Raw genomic sequence first — 17418 nt, 5'->3', positions numbered from 1 at the left:
ATACTGGAGAAACTCAGCTGGTCACTGTTGGGCGCTACCAGTTGCCCCAATAATCACGGAGACCAAGATTGAAGGGAACGATAGGCTTTATTATACAAGAGACTGAAGGCCCGGGTCAAGGCTAAGGAAAATGAGGAGAGGGAGAGAGGACGACCTTTATGGCCCGGGTCACATGGGAGGAGACCAGGGAGGAGTCAAGGTGAGGATGTCATCAGGAGAGCGGACCAGCCTGTACACAACCATATCACTACAGTCACACAGCATCCACAGGAAGTAAAAGGCCATCGAAATTTCAGGCCTGAGACCTTTATCGAGAATGTGGAGAAAGAGGTAGACGCCTGAGTAAAAATGTGTGGGGGGGAGCAGGAGCAAGCAAAGTGCCCAGAACTCTACCAACAACACACCTTGATCAATGGCTCAGGCCCAAAATGATTTAACATCATTGCTTCTGATGAACTCTACATGACCTGGTGAATTTCTTCAGCACTTTTGTGCATTAAACTACAATCACAGCATCTGCAAACTTTCCTTTTTATCTCTGACTAACAAGTGCATAGCTTGTGCTGAAGACCAGGATAGTGAGACAAACCCACCCCCCACTTCCCTTTAAATAGTGGGTGAGATCTTTTAGAAAAGGCTTTGAAAACCAGCTGGAGTCACCCCAGCTGAGGGTGGTGCAGCCCTCCCTCAGCTTGCCCTCAGAGCATCATCTTGGGACATGGGTTTCCTGAGTAGTATGTGAAGCCCCAACCTGCTGTTTGGGAGGCGAGTTCTGGGCAAAGGATGATGCCTCAGGTCAGTAAACAAAAAATACAGTTGTAATTCTCGATAAAAATAAAACAAAACACATCCTTCAGTGGTCGCAGGGACAAAATCTGCATTTGTGTACAATAAACCAGCAAGAGGTTTACCAGCGAACATTGAGACATTGGGGTGCAGTACAGGTAAGACTTTGCAACATGCTAGCACATTGTTCAGATCAAATGCCACTAGACACAAACGAGTTTTGTCACCAATTATACACAGAAATAGGAAACCCTAAAAAATTTGAAAGGCAAATTTTTCCAGAAGTATTTTCTCAGCAGTAGTTTTCTAACTCAATCTGAGTACACCCCAGTACCCCAGCATCACCCCCAGTACCCCAGCATCACCCCCAGTACCCCAGCATCACCCCCAGTACCCTATGCATAACTTCCAGTACCCAGCACCACTCCAGTACCTGCACTTCAGTGGCAACCCCAGTACCCCTTCATCACCCCAGTAACCAGAGGCACCCCCAGTATCCCTGCAACACCCCCACCATACCAGCAGAAACCCCAGAACACAGGAGCAGAATTCTATCCAAAGCAAATTGTTGTCATTTGCAGTGTATAACTGGAGTGGAGAGGGCTGTGAGAGGAAGAGAAGAAACATCTATCTCTGAAATGGAAAGTCAGAGCAGAAAAACTCCTGGTGACCACAAATATGAAGAACTGTTGTACAGTGTTTAACAGAGAGAACACGCCCCACTCAATCATTTCAGTTTAATAAAAATATTTTGTCACAATAGCTCATTCAGGAGTCATATACAATGTGATCACAGTGAGGCTAACAATAACCATATTAAGTCCATCGTAGATTCTTAAATATATGTTTGGACTAAGATGCTGCTGCAAGGCCATGACAATAAATCCTGATTCTAATTCTGAAATGAAGGAACTATTTAGTCATCGAGTTGTACAGTGCAGAAACAGTGCCTTTGTGCCACACCTTCCTGCTGAATGGTTCACCCATCAACCTACACTTGCTTACACCCTGCTCTAAATTCATCCGAAGTGTTGTAGGAGTCTTCCTCCACTAGTTCCTTGGGCAGGGCATTTCTGACCCCCTTAAACCTTTGGAAGTAAAATATAAAAGTCTTCAGACACTCTGGTTGAAGTAAAAACACAACGCTGGAGAAACTCAGCTGGTTAAACAGTGTCCTTTATATAGCAAAGATATATAACCAATGTTTCAGACTTGAGCCGAGTTTCTCCAGCATTGCTTTTACCCTTTAAACCTTTGGCCTCTCTCTATAGACCTGCCTCTTGACTTAGACACCAAGGCAAAGAAAAAACATTCTTGCAATCTACACTCTCTATCTCTTTCTTGAGCCTTCCACATTACAATCTTCTACTCCACTCTGGCAGAAGAATCCCTGGAGCAGATTCCCCCTTGTACTGAGTGCTGCTGGGTGCAGGTAGCCTGAACCAGCTCACTCACAAAGGGAAGTATTTATTGTGAATGGAGACCACACGTGGTTCTGAATTCCAGCACTCACATGGCCAGAAGATTGTAGACTGCCTTCTCCTAAGTAATAGCCAAACGTTAAAGTCCAACACGTGGATCACTCAAGTTGCTGAATCAGAATTGTCACCTCCTTATTCCAACTGTATATCTTATTAAAGCATCAGTAGGAAGCCGGTTGACAAGCTGCGGTCAGTGTAGAGTACTCACTTGTCTGAACTTCTGATAAATCACTCCAAACTTGAAGTGATTGCTGATGACGTGCTCATCGAATGTCAGGATCAACCGGGAGGCCTGAAGGAGACAAAGGGAAGTGTTGGGTCGTCACCAGGAGCAAATGTCTACAGACAGCTCATGTCATTTACAATAACTGCAGCCTCTCAGCCATTTGTACAATAGACATGGCCAGCAGGCAGGAAGGAGATTGGGAAAGGTCGATCAGAGGAACAACAGCTAGGACTGAATCCTACCTTCGGGTATAAAACTGGGAAGAAACGGTCGACATTTACATCTTCACAAACAAGCTGCAAAATAGAACAGGAGATTGGTTGAACCAGTGGGACCACGTTAACTTTGTTTTTAAGATAACTACTCTAGTCATAGAGGAACAGCACAGAAACAGACTGACTTGTCCAGATGACTGAGATGACGACTCGTACTATTCACATTTTCCTGGAATTAGCCCATAATCCCCCATTCCTTTCCTTTCCATGTGCTGCACAAATACCTTTTATGATGCCACTTCTGCCACTTCATCTGGCAGCTTGCTCCACACACCCACCACCCTCTGTGAGGAAAACCTTTTACATTTTTCCCTCTCCCCCTAAATCTACGATTAGTCTCTGCTACCCTGGGGAAAAGACTGCAACCACCTTAGCCATGCCCTGATAATGTGTTGCAACTCCACAAGTCCAGTCCTCACCCTTCTGTTCTCCAATGAGAACAATCCCAACCTGTCCAATCTCTTCAGGCAATTAACTCACGCCACTCCAGGCAACATCCTGGTGAACCTCTTCAGCACCTTTGAGCAGTACCACAGGCCCTCCATAGTGTGGCAACCAGAATTGAACAGGATATTATGTGTGGAGTGAAACACGAAAGTCTACAGATGCTGTTATTGTAGTAAAAAACTCAGAGATACTGGAGAAACCCAGCTGGTATCGGGAGACTGGCTGAGTTTCTTTAGCATTGCTGTGATTCTACAATATTCCATGTGGCCCAACCAATGCCTTGTAAACTGCAATATGGTGTCACAGTTCTTATTCATGAGGGCAAGCATGCTCATTGCCTTCTTCACCATGCTATCCACCTGTGACACCATATACACGAAACTATTCAGAGTCAGATTTCAGATTTATTGTCAGAGTACATACATGACATCACGTACAACCCTGAGATTCTTTTACCCGCGTGCAAGGCAGAATTATTGGTAATGTAAAAAAAACTGTACTCAATGTACACATGTAAACAAATAAAGAACATCAAATAGATAATAAATGTAAACAAACCAACTGTACAAGACAGAGAGAATTTAAAAAATCAAAGGAAGAGTCCTTAAATGAGTCCCTAATTGAGTTTGTTGCTGAGGAGTCTGAGGGTGGAGGGGAAGCAGCTGTTCCTGAACCTGCTGGTGCGAGTCTTGTGGCACCTACACCTCTTTGCTGATGGCAGCAGTGAGAATAGAGCATGTGCTGGGTGGTGTGGATCCTTGATGATTGCTGCTGCTCTCCGACAGCAATGTTCTCAATAGTGGGAAGGGTTTTGCCTGTGATCTCTTGGGTTGTGTCCACTACCTTTTGGAGGGCTTTACGCTCAGGGGTATTAGTGTCCGCGTGATGCAGCCAATCAGAACTATGAGTCTGCACATGTTTCCTCTGTTCAATAATACTTCTAAGTGCCATGTCCTTTCCTGTATTTGTTTTACCAGAAATAGACAACCTAAAATACATAAAATCCCACACATAAATTCCAGCTCTCTCCCCAGCTTTTCAACTGATCTAAATTTCTCTCTATCTTTGCATAGCAACAAACTTACCTGCCAGCCCACAGAGATTCTCTCCTACATCATTTCTACATATGGAAAACAACCAAGATCCCAACACTGGTCCCCATCATGCACCTCACCTACATGGTCAACCTGTCAGCACGTGAAGTTAGGAATGTGCCCAGACCTCAACTCCAAGACTCTGGATCCCAGGATCCCTCTGCTTGCCAGTTCCCTTCATGTTTCTTCCCTGAGAAATTGCCTTTGCCTGGAATTTGAACTGTGCCAAGGAAGTTTAACAAGAGAAGAGCTGGTGTGGTAAACACTGCCATGCCATGATTGGCTGCTGCTGGCCGAACACATCTCCCAAGACCGATCCTACCCATAGCCCCTTGCATGTTCCTCCTTTCTCTTTGCTTCAATCAGTCAATGAAGTTGATGGTTGTTCCAGTCTATAGTTCATAAAAGCCTGATAGTTTCACAACTCCAGCCTTTTGTGATTTTTAAAAAAATTTTTTTTCTTCAATTTTTTATTTTTCACACCATAAATCACATTAACCATGATACACACTTTTTCCTTTTCACACATATACAGTGCCATTTTCTCCCCCCCCTCCCTCCTCCCATCCCACCCTCCCTACCTCCCCCCTCCCGTCCATTTAAGATACAAAATCTAGGATACATTAAACCAGTCAGACAATGTTGTCATTCAATAAAAATACACCAGAAATTCCACTGAGTCCATTCTTTTCATTTCCTTTTCCTTCCGAAAACTTAGGTAGTGATTGTCCCCGGTAGGTTTTCGCTATTGTGTTTCATGTAAGGCTCCCATATTTGTTCAAATATTTCAATATTATTTCTTAAACTATATGTTATTTTTTCTAATGGAATACATTTATTCATTTCTATATACCATTGTTGTATTTTCAAATTATCTTCCAATTTCCAGGTTGACATAATACATTTTTTTGCTACGGCTAGAGCTATCTTAACAAATCTTTTTTGTGCATCCTCCAAATCAATTCCAAATTCTTTGTTTTTTATGTTACTTAGGAGGAAGATCTCTGGATTCTTTGGTATATTGTTTTCTGTTATTTTATTTAATATCTGATTTAGATCTTCCCAAAATTTTTCTACTTTCTCAAATGTCCAGATTGCATGAATTGTTGTTCCCATTTCTTTTTTACATCGAAAACATCTATCAGATACTGTTGGGTCCCATTTATTTAACTTTTGAGGTGTAATGTATAGCCTGTGTATCCAGTTATATTGTATCATACGTAACCTCGTATTTATTGTATTTCTCATCGTTCCAGAGCATAGCCTTTTGTGATTATTGATGGTACATCAATTTTATTAACTAAAAATTTCTGAAAAAGCATGGAACAGTACCTGAAACCTGAGAAGCTTGACATCGGCCCTCGGTTGCCGGATGCCCCGAACACATTAAACAGACAATGCAGGATTTGAACCCCAGTTACTGACACTGTAACAGCGTTGCACTAACCACTACACTAACTATACTGCCACATAGCATTTGCATTAGGCTCCTTTGATCATTGTGTCCTTGTTATGGAAAAGATTTGCAATGATACAGGTGCTTTATCATTTTAGTCAGAACTGTCCACAGGTAACAAATGGTCTGACCAGCAGATGATCTTACAGAATAGCAGTGCTTCTGGGCTGTTACAGGGAGCTCATCCAACACACACATCCAAGCATGCATTCACTGTTGGGGTGAGAGTTGATGGACAAAATTGCATGGAAAAGGACTATCAAAGTGTTGAACATTACAGAATTACATAAAACATTCAACATTTGGACAAACTATTCAGCCTATCCAGTTGATACTATCATGTACAGTGCATTAACATCTCCTCTGCCATGGCACAAGATTCATGTATTTATCCAGCATCCTCTTGAACACAAAATCTCTCCTAATCTCTGCATCTCTGGAAAGCCCTTCCATCAGTGGATGCTCACACCTCACTCACCTTGGCCATCTGGATCACATTTGGAAACTCAATCAGACAGGATATGGGGATGACGTCCTGGTACGTTTTGTGTTTGGTTCTACAGAGAAAGACCGGGATTCAGTACATTGATGCAAGCCAAGAATGTTTGCCAAACAGTTTTTAATGAATTATTTAAGAAAAAATAAATTATGTTGGATATGAAATTCTGCGGAACATCAGAACACTGAGAATGGGGAGGCCACAGCTCCTCAAACCTGCCTACTATTCAATATGTTCACAGATGATTTACCTCTGCTTCATCTCCTCTTCTGTGCCAGTTCCCCAGAGCCCCTAATTCTTTGATCTTTCAGAAACTTATCTACTTCTTTAAATATATCAAGGAATAACGTGATGCTGGCAGAACGTGGAATCAAACACAGACAGAGTAGCACCTGTCAGAATTTCACTCAGAGCTATTAGTTGCTGCTAAACAAACTTAATTCTAGGGTCCATTAACCAGTTCTGCTGTTGCATGCTCCAGATACAAAGCCAGTTTCAGAGGTATCTAAAGGCCACCTTCTGGAACTGATACCAGCCCAGCACTGAATCCTGTACCCTCCCTCCTTCCAGATGACCAGAAAACACTCGCACTTCTGCACTCTGCATGTCTGTGATCATTCATATATAGGCCCCCTGCACATCAATATGTCCCAATTATAGAGGAACCTGCCCTTGACTGTCAACAATGTTTTATTTACAATAAGGGGAACAGATTTTATGACACATAAAAATGTGAAGCAACCTTAGGCACATAATCCTGAATTCATGGGCATGTTGGGCACAATGGATTGGCTCATGCACAGGATGAGGCCACAAGTTAGAAAAGGGTGGAGGTCTCACTTTGTCATTGTCTGGCTCCATGCAGTGACACCATTATCCCAGCCATGATTCTTGTGCCACTAGAAGTGGCTGGTATGGATTTATGCTTCAACCATCTATAAATCCCACCCTGTCTCCAACTCACTGACTGATGCAACAATGTCACCAGACGGCAATAATGGCCAGCATTAACTTGCTGTGAAGAGTTGCTCAAAGATCTGACCTTGGTTAAAGTCAGCAGAGCCTTTTTAAAATAGATTAATACTAGTTTAGAACTATGTACTCTGCAAAATAGGTTGTATAGCGGGCTATGAGTCGAGTTTGTTCAGTTGCCTCAAATGCAGGTGTGAAGGCATAGAACTTTAAAGCACAGGCCCTTTGGCCCTTCTCGTCTGTGCTGAACCATTTTTTTTGCCTAGTCCCACTGACCTGAACCCAGTCCATAGCTCTCCATACTTCTCCCATCCACGTACCTGTTCAAATTCTTCTTAGATGTTCAATTTAAGCCTGCTTTCACTACCTCAGCTGGCAGCTCCTTCCACACTCTCACCACTCTCTGTGTGAAGAAGGCCCCACCCCTCACGTTCCCCCCTAAACTTTTCCCCTTTATGTAAAAATTTTCAAGAGGTTCAAGTCAGTGGAACAGCAAGGTTAGCGTAATGGATAGCGATGGTGTCACAGCGCCAATGACTGGTGTTCGAATCCAGCGTTGTCTGTAAGGAACTTGTATGTTCTTCCTGTGTCTTAGTGGTTTTCCCTGGGTGCTCTGGTTTCATCCCACCCTTCAAAGCATACTGGGTTTCTAAATTAATTTAGGTGAAATTGGACAGCACAGGTTTAATGGCTGGAATCACTTCTACAGTGCTGTAAATAAATACCGAGGTAGACCTACCCACTGACCTACCTTAGCAGCAGGCGGAGGTGCTCCTGGTCACCAATGATGTCATACTTGAGAGAGAAGACCAAATGTCCCAGAGCATTGTCAATGCAGTAATAATTAAAGTGTTCCTGAGGAAGGAAAACATCAAGTTAAAGATCTACAGGAAACTTCACAAGCACGGGCTTGCATGACGATGACTCCATAACTTGAATAATAACCTACAGTTGTTGACATCTTCATGGAACAGCACCAACATGGTGGGTATCTCCTTGATTCTACTTGTAAGAGGCTAGTTTTTACACAGTGGTGGGTGTTTAGAACGTGCTGCTGGGGTGGTGGTGGAGGCTGGTACAATAGGGACATTTAAAAAAACATTTAGATAAGTGTATGGGTAAAAAAACTGGAGGGATCTAGGTGTGAGGTTGGGAAGGTTTAACTTCATTTGTTGAGTAGGTTTAGATTGTTGATTGGATTGAAGCGCCTGTACTGTGTTGTTCTATGCTGACAGCCAGGTGAAAAGATTTGAAGAATAAGTTTGGGACAAGTTCTATTGAACCGGTGTGGTCTCGAAAGGCCGATGTGGCCTATTTCCACTCCGTAAATGGTTATATGGTTATGGTTACGTCTACTTCAGACTTTCTTTTTATAAATTCTCCACAACATGCTATTGAGTAATTGAGATTTGGAAGGAAGCCAAGAAAAATGGTGGCAGAGAAATTAATCTGAGACCAAAATTGAGAGCAATCTGCATAAGATATCCCTCCATCCAGCACTATTAACTCACTGTACCCCTAGAGAAACAGCAGTAACATTTCTTGTCTGCTCTTTAGAAACATAGAGCATTACAGCACAGACCCAGGCCCTTCAGCCCTTCTAGTTTGTGCCAAACTATTTTTCTGCCTAGTCCCATGGGCCTGCACCCAGTCTATTTTTTGTTCAGGTTTCCCAACTTCATGATGTCTGACAACAAGAGAACCAACAAGGCAGATAATCCATTGTCGACCATTAAACACCACCAACCCATTAAAGCAGGTTCAACTGATCATGGGGTTTCTTTTCAAGTTCAAGTTTATTATCAGAGTACATACATGACATTACATATAACCCTGAGATTATTTTTCCTGTGGGCCAGGCAGAATTACCACTTATTACTGGTGTAAACTGTTATCAAGAAAAAGATGTATATAAAAAAGAGAAATGTAAACAAACTGACTGTGCAAATATAGAGAAAAGAAATATTCAGTAATAAATAAATAATGTGCAAAGTCAGAGCCCTTAACTGAGTCCCTGATTGAGTTTGTTGTTGAGGAGTCTGATGGTGGAGGGGCAGCAGCTGTTCCTGAACCTAGTGGTGCAAGCCTTGTGGCTCATATCTGGTGACTTTACATCTGATGGGGAATAGGAACTTCAGTTCAATTCTTTTCAATGGATTATTGCTAAAATGTTAGAATGTAACCAGCAAAAACATTGTTGAAGCTGAACACGATAATCTCTAACTAAATTGTCATTACTCCACACCTTGCCCAGGAAGTGCTTCCTGTAGATTTTGGCGATGGGGTTGCACTCCAGCTTGAGTTTAGAAGGAGGAGAGGAGATTTGCTCTGTCTCAGGTGAACTTGTGATGTCATGGTTTGTCCCCTCAATCCAGTAGCCGCCAAACTGAGGGAGGAGAATGATTGGATATGGTGGCTCATGTTGCAAGACCTGTCAGAAAGACAGAGTGGAACGCAGAAAGTAAATACAAATAAAAACCCCTTAGATGATCATTCACGATAAAATACAGAATTTGTGTGATGGGTCAGTTGTCTGCCCTTTTGGTTAGAAACTTCTTTTATATTAAAGGGGCAATACAGGGGTAAATGCAGAAATGCAATGGGAATGAGGGAAATTGAATATTTTCTGTGGATTTGGAGGCCAGTGATCAGGGAGGATTTGATAGCTAGATGTACCCAGAGGACCCTCACACCTTGCCCAGGAAGTGCTTCCTGTAGATTTTGGCGATGGGGTTGCACTCCAGCTTGAGTTTAGAAGGAGGAGAGGAGATTTGCTCTGTCTCAGGTGAACTTGTGATGTCATGGTTTGTCCCCTCAATCCAGTAGCCGCCAAACTGAGGGAGGAGAATGATTGGATATGGTGGCTCATGTTGCAAGACCTGTCAGAAAGACAGAGTGGAACGCAGAAAGTAAATACAAATAAAAACCCCTTAGATGATCATTCACGATAAAATACAGAATTTGTGTGATGGGTCAGTTGTCTGCCCTTTTGGTTAGAAACTTCTTTTATATTAAAGGGGCAATACAGGGGTAAATGCAGAAATGCAATGGGAATGAGGGAAATTGAATATTTTCTGTGGATTTGGAGGCCAGTGATCAGGGAGGATTTGATAGCTAGATGTACCCAGAGGACCCTCACAACTTCCATCATATAGTCCCACAGAAAGAAGGGCAACATCTGCAGTGAGCTGTTTCTTCAGTCTACTCTAGTCTAAAGTCCAATGGGAGACTGGTGGCATTGCCAGAGCTGTTGTAATGGCAGCACTGCCACTGGTGTGGACCAGGGAGAGCAGGGAGACACATCACTGCTCCACAAGGTCCTACCACCCAGTCCTAATGCTGACGGCTCAATAGAAGCTTTAAACAGCCTGTTAAAGAGGCAAATGGTGTTTATATTTTAAATCCTGCGACTGTGTGATATATACCCAAGATGGCAGCACCTGTGCTGGGTAGTGTATCATGAGGGGTTGCAGATTTTGGGGGAGCACCTGGGACCAGAAATGAGGAGAATATCCTCTCCTTGTTGAGAAAGGGAAGCATGGGAGACGACCCTATAGGAAAGTGACCTTGGAGGCAGAGCAATGAGGGGCTCAGCAACTGAGGGACCCACACAGGCTGCAGGCGACTCTGTGGTTAGGGGACCCGCATGGGTGCAGCTGCTGGAGGCTGGCATTGGGACCAGGTATTGGAATCGGGATTCGAGAGGGTGCTGGGGGAAAGAAAGGGGGCAAGAAAGACTCCCAAAAGGCCTGTCACAGTCACGTACTTACCTTCATTGGGAGAAGGGGAGTGAGTGTCAGGATCACCCATGTGGCGGTGAGCCAATGAGAAGGTCAGAGGTGTTTAGCTGGGTGGTGTTTGGGGAGTTGATGAATGCAATGTCGTGTCTATTAAATAATTAAAAAGGAAAGTCGACTTCACTTTGTACTGAAAGAAAGCAGTGAGTGTATTCTTTGTTTGTAAGCTGTTATTAAATTCATGTCATTACAGGAGGGGGACTTCCTGATTGTGTTGGAGATTTGGATCAGGAGCTCAGGTTGCTGATGGATTGAACAGGAGTCTGTACAGCTGCATAGGCTGTGGGAGTGCTGCTGGTAAATCCATGGACACTCAGTAGGCCATTTCATGTCAGGCCTCCACTTGGAGGCCAGCTACAAGAGTGGATGGAAAACTTTCAGATAGCAGGAGAGGGGTAAGTAGGGAGATGGGTCATGGGCTGATGGCATCATCAGCCCGCCACTAATCAGCTGCTTGCAGTGGCTGTACATTCAGGTCGGGCGGAGGAGCGCATTACTCCACCAAGAAGGGTTGGAATTGGCACCTTGGAGCCGGCCACAGCGCTTTCAGAGAGGTACACCTTTAGAGGCTCTGATTCTAGTTCTAGAGACTCAAAAGAACCTCCATCTTTACAGACAGGTGCTTTCCCTGCTTGAAAGTGCCTAGTGACTCTGAAGGGATTCTCTTTTGCTTTTCTCTCTCTCCCATTGTTAGGGACATTGGGCAATGCTCACATTGACTCTTTGTTTACCTTAAGTCAGACAAAAGTTAGAATATATTATGTATTTTACATTTTTACATGACAATAAAATGAGTTTATGGCTGGTCAGTATTTGAAGGCAGAGTTATCTGGTCTACAGATTTGTGCAAAGTCATCCCCTCCGCCATTGAAAATGGCAAGAAGACAGATATGTCTCAACCCAGAACTAATTTGTAACTAGAACAGGATTCCAATTTGTTTCTGAATGTGGAGGAAATGTTAGTTATCATTACATCCAGGTCATCACGTCTTACCTCATGAACACTGGGATAAGGAATATAATCTTCTTCTGTCTGTAAAGGAAGAGACAAAGCCACTTTGTTATGTGATCACTTCAGACCTCTAAGCAATGTTTCACACGATTTCTCTTGGTTTGGTAAAAACACAATGCTGGAGACACTCAGTCGGTCAAACAATATACTTTATGTAGCAAAGATAAAAATACAAAGAACTCAGGCACCTGCCTACATTTTGCTTATATCTTGATGAAAAGTTCAAGCCTGAAATGCTAGTTATACATCCTTATCTTTGCTATATAATGTACACTGTTTGATCTAAATTTAAATTAAGTTTAGACATACAGCCCACGAGCCCGAGCTGCCCAATTACACCCAATTAACCTATAACCCACGTTATATCCACGTTTTGAACTGTGGGAGGAAACCGGAGAGCCCGGGGAAAACCCATGCAGACACAGGGAGAACAAACTCCTTACAGACAGTGCAGGATTCGAATCGTGGTCCCACTCACTGGCCCTGTAAAGCACTACTGAGTTTCTCCAGCATTATGTTTTTACTTCAATCATGGATTCTGCAGAGTTTTGTGTTTTACTTCTCTTTGGTTTGGATTTTGATTAAATAAACAATGACTCACTGACAGTTTTACCACATGTTAACAGCAGCATCTGGAATAGGGACAGATGTTAAACAGCTGCTGGTCATTCCCTTCACACTGCACTATGCTTTAGAGACTTTGGCATCATGGCCTGACAAGAAGCTTTGGGGTTGGAAGACATGTGGAGAGCATTCTGATTGGTTGTATCACTGTCTGGTATGGAGGTGCCAACACTCAGGACAGGGAAAAACTACAGAGGGTTGTTAACTCAGCCAGTTCCATCAGTGGCACCAGTCTTCACTCCATTAAGGACATCTGCAAGAGGCAGTGTCTTAAGAAAGCAGCCTCTATGCTCAAGGGCCCCCACCACCCAGGCTATGCCCTCTTCTTACTGCTACCATTGGGAAGGAGGAACAGGAGCCTGAAGATGAACACCCAGTGGCACAAAGACAGCTTCATCCCCTCCGCCATCAGAATTCTAAATGGGCAATGAACCACAGGCTCTACCTCACTTCCTCTCCTTTTGCACTAATTTATTTATTTTAAAATGTAAAGAATGTGATGCTGCCACAATTAATTTTGTGATCTGTTCATGATAATAAATTCTGATTCTTGTTCTTGGTTGTGTGCGCTGCATGTGAGATGGCAGTTTAACTCTGTTTCTGAATTTTCGTTCCATTGATTTCAAATTTCAGAAGCAGATTTCAAACAACATCAACACACGAAGTATCAGCTTCCATCCTCTGGTACTATCCTCACTGGATTATATAAACTCGAGATAACATAACAATTACAGCACGGAAACAGGCCATTAGGCCCTTCTAGTCCGCACCGAACCAAACACCCCTCTCTAGTCCCACCTCCCTGCACAATGCCCATCACCCTCCATCTTCTTCTCATCCATAGACCTGTCCAACCTTTTCTTAAATAATACAATTGACTCCGCCGCCACTATTTCTCCCGGAAGCTCATTCCACACGGCTACCACTCTCTGAGTAAAGAAGTTCCCCCTCATGTTACCTCTAAACCTCTGCCCCTTAATTCTTAACTCATGTCCTCTTGTTTTAATCTTTCCTCCTCTTAACGGAAATAGTCTATCCACATCCACTCTGTCTATCCCTTTCATAATCTTAAATACTTCTATCAAATCTCCTCTCAACCTTCTACGCTCCAAAGAATAAAGACCCAATCTGTCCAATCTCTCCCTATACTCTAGATGCTTAAACCCAGGTAACATTCTGGTCAACCTTCTCTGCACTCTCTCCACTCTGCTTATATCCTTCCTATAATTAGGCGACCAGAACTGCACACAGAACTCCAAATTAGGCCGCACCAACGTCTTATACAATCTCAACATCACCTCCCAACTCCTATATTCCATGCAATGATTGATAAAGGCCAGCATACTAAAAGCCTTCTTCACCACCCTATTCACGTGAGTTTCTACCTTCAGGGAACGATGTACCGTTACTCCTAAATCTTTCTGCTCTTCTGTATTCATCAATGCTCTCCCATTTACCACATATGTCCTGTTCTGATAATGCATAAAACACTGCTGGAGGAATTTAGTGGGTTCAGCAGCATCAGTGAAGGGAAAAGAACGGTCAATATTTCAGGCCTGAACTCTTCATCAAGTCTTGACAAAAGGCTCCAGCCCAAAATGTTGACATTCTTTCTCTCCCACTGCTAGTTTGACCTGCTGAGTTCCTCCGGCAGATTGTACTCTGCTTCAGGTTCCAGCAGCTGGAATCTCTGTGTGTCTCCATGAATAATATTACGCTGCTACATGAACTCGGAGTGAATTATTAATAAGCTATAGTTACTGCTTGGCAACTTGAAGAACTAATTGTATGCATGATCTGTAATTTCCTCAGATAAATATTTCAATATTGAGTTGTTTTTGAAATTATTTTTTGATCTTTGGAGGTTTATTTATGGTAGTTCAGACGCAGTCTTGATCTTGATTTTGTTTTTATTTTGCACTTCACCAATTTTATAAAGAATGAAGGTTCTGAGGAACAGGATTTCCATTCACTTGGGACAGGTTACAGTTAGAAGGAGTCAGCATGGTTCTGTGAAAGCGAGATCACATCCCAGCACCATCACATTGAATAGTAGAACTGGCTGGGGGGCAGGAGAGGGGTGGGTAGGGGGGGGTTGCGAGGGTGAACTCCCTGTTGTAATTGCCTCTGGAGCTGCCAGTCACTCCAAATTCAAGCCAATAACTCTTGCCCTCTGAAGGAGGCAGTGAATGGAGGCACAGATTGCTAATAACCTAACCGGCAAACACACAATCCAGGGAGGAGTTGGGAAAGTTGTGTTTGCTTGATAATGATTTCTTTCTGAAGGAGTCTTCCTGTCACACGTGCCTTCCCTGTCTGCAGGCTGATGCTCACATCCAGTACACTATCAGTGGGGGGAAAAGTATATCTTCCCAAACCAAGATCCCCAGACCAAGGCAACCCTCCATCCCTGACCTTTCACACAGTTCTGTCTGAGGTTGAGTAACTTGGACACACTTAACCCAATAATTAATCCCATGGGTTGTTAATACTCTGGTCTTTTCTTGGGAAGTGTTTGGCCAGAGGGCAGTACGTACTTTAAGAGGTGGTGGAAGAGAGCATCTTTGTTCATCCATTCTGAATCCCTAGATGGTAATGTCACGGAAACAGGAAGAAAGGAGAGAAAATAACATTGAATCAATAACAAACAAATGCCATAGCAATCAAACAGTAAGCAAATCTCCCCAAGTCAAATAAATACTTTGCATTCCCAATCAGCAATGGTTTCAACGGACACAAAGGCGATTGTTTTCCCTCTTGGGGACCATGGATGAAAGGTGTTGCAGGCACGATACAGTAGGCAGGCTGCACAGTGCAGGTTCCAGTAAATGTAGGCATTGAGCCAACCACCTGGGCCTTAGGCTCAGCCTAGCTCAATGTCAGGGAGCCAGGAGCTGCTGTCTGTCAGCAGAAGATCTGATGTTAGAGGGTCATGGATCCAAAGTAGGGTTGGGCGTGGGATGGGAGAAAACAGCGGTACTCTTCCAGTCACTTCCTTTCCAAGTCCAACAAGATGGGAATGAATTCCATCTCGTAGTGCTATGTGTATACCTCACAGAGCATCCCTGGTATTTACCCCAGTGATCAAATAGCTCTGCACTCATTGTTTCACTAAAATTACAATCTTCCTCTAATTTTCTCTCCAATCTGTTCTACTCTCTCTCCAATCTTTTTAATTCTTCCAAAGTTCCAACTCACACCACCTCCACTTAGAATTCAACAAACTTTGTCACTGACCTCTGACCCACAATAGGCAATCAGCTGCTGCCTCGACTTCCATCGAACCCCTACTAAATCCTCCTCTCCTTTAAACGCCTATGGAGGTGATCATTGGGATCGGCAGGTTCTACATTCAGCTTCAAGGGTTTGGGTCTGAATATCACCAGGAGGCTGGGGGCTTGTCATGACCACCCCCAGCCCCCAAACTGCCCTCATCCCATACTAACTCTACTCTACCCCCCACCCCCAACACACCCTAACCCCAAACTGGCCCCTCCTCTTACTCCTCTTACCCATCCCCCACATTACCCTGCTGCATACCATCCCAAACCCAAAACTGCCCTCATTTACCCATACTGCCCCACCCCTACACACTGCCCACCCCCAGCCTGCCCCCACACTGCCCAAACCTGGCCCCATATCCTGCATCGCATCTTGCCCAAACCTGGTCCCACACCGTTCTCCAATAGGCTTCCCTCTGTGCACATGCCTATCCTATTGCAGGAGGGCCAAGTGCAGATGGACTGGAAACATCCTGTGCCTGCATAATAATTCTTGCAGGGTCTTGACCTCTATATCATATGCTTCAAGACAATATGAAGATACTTTGTGGAACAAGCAGATTTGTTTACTCTTGATGGAGGGTAGCAACATACCTGCATCTTTTCAATCATTTCAAAGAAGTCATTGTTCTGGGGGAGAAACAGAAAGACCCAGTGGTCACTTGGAGAGGAAATTAAATCACAGTAGAATCCACATTGAAGGGGCATTTTTGGGCTGACTGGAAATTGGGAGCAATATGAATCAGACACCCTAACCAGTGAGGACAATTCTCCAGCTGATATGAAGAGAGGATGCTGGAATATATCCTTCACTGGGTTTGGTACACTCCCTCCCCGAATCAGAGTGATGGGTTCAAACTCCACACCTCAGACTTCAGCACAAAAACTTTGACCATCATTCATGTGAGGCACTGATGAGCTTTAAAATACTGGTTTGGGGGCATCGTCCATACCAGCACTGGCATTTCCACCTTGCAAAGGCACAGTGGGGCAAACTGGTCAAGCTCTTGACTTACAGTGTTATGTGTATGGGGTTTACACATACTCCCTGCCCTGGGTGTTCCGTCTTTGCCCCTCATGCCAAGGATGTGAGGATGGGTACGTTAATTAGTCACTGTGAAATTTGTTTCTTATAGATTAATGTATTTTGATTACAAATGGCTCCTAAAAATTTACCATTTCTAATTTTAAAAAAGATTAAGTAAAACAGCACAAGTACTATTTACAACATTGTCAATATCACAGACTATTAACTGAATGCTTATCATTATTCAACATAATATTACAAGCCAATTGTATCAATGCATTCTGAAGTCCACACATTGTAGCTTCAGGCGCGTAGCACATTTTCTACTGCAGTAATCATAGGTTTCAATCCTGATTCCTGTTACTGACAATATGCAACTTTGCCGTACCATTTTATAAAAAGCAACCATTCTCTAAATATTCATTGCAGTCAGAGATCAAA

General features: G+C 43.5%; 1 protein-coding gene across 20 annotated transcripts in view; it reads right to left on the bottom strand.

The window, feature by feature from the left end:
* rap1gapa (RAP1 GTPase activating protein a) overlaps positions 1–17418 on the bottom strand; it is a 343293-nt gene that overhangs the window by 65841 nt on the left and 260034 nt on the right. For 19 of the 20 annotated variants that reach the window (XM_069918270.1, XM_069918269.1, XM_069918287.1 and 16 more), the window contains 9 exons: positions 16545–16580; positions 15207–15254; positions 12028–12066; positions 9930–10115; positions 9482–9667; positions 7988–8091; positions 6244–6322; positions 2736–2789; positions 2476–2559 (listed from right to left, as the gene is read on the bottom strand). In XM_069918270.1, the coding sequence (XP_069774371.1) occupies positions 2476–2559; positions 2736–2789; positions 6244–6322; positions 7988–8091; positions 9482–9667; positions 9930–10115; positions 12028–12066; positions 15207–15254; positions 16545–16580 (816 nt within the window). The remainder of the gene's footprint in view (positions 1–2475; positions 2560–2735; positions 2790–6243; positions 6323–7987; positions 8092–9481; positions 9668–9929; positions 10116–12027; positions 12067–15206; positions 15255–16544; positions 16581–17418) is intronic. The other variant, XM_069918286.1, reaches the window with a different exon arrangement.

This window comes from Narcine bancroftii, chromosome 2, assembly GCF_036971445.1.
Source record: "Narcine bancroftii isolate sNarBan1 chromosome 2, sNarBan1.hap1, whole genome shotgun sequence".
Taxonomy (NCBI): domain Eukaryota; kingdom Metazoa; phylum Chordata; class Chondrichthyes; order Torpediniformes; family Narcinidae; genus Narcine; species Narcine bancroftii.
This window is presented reverse-complemented; position numbering and strand designations above follow the sequence as displayed.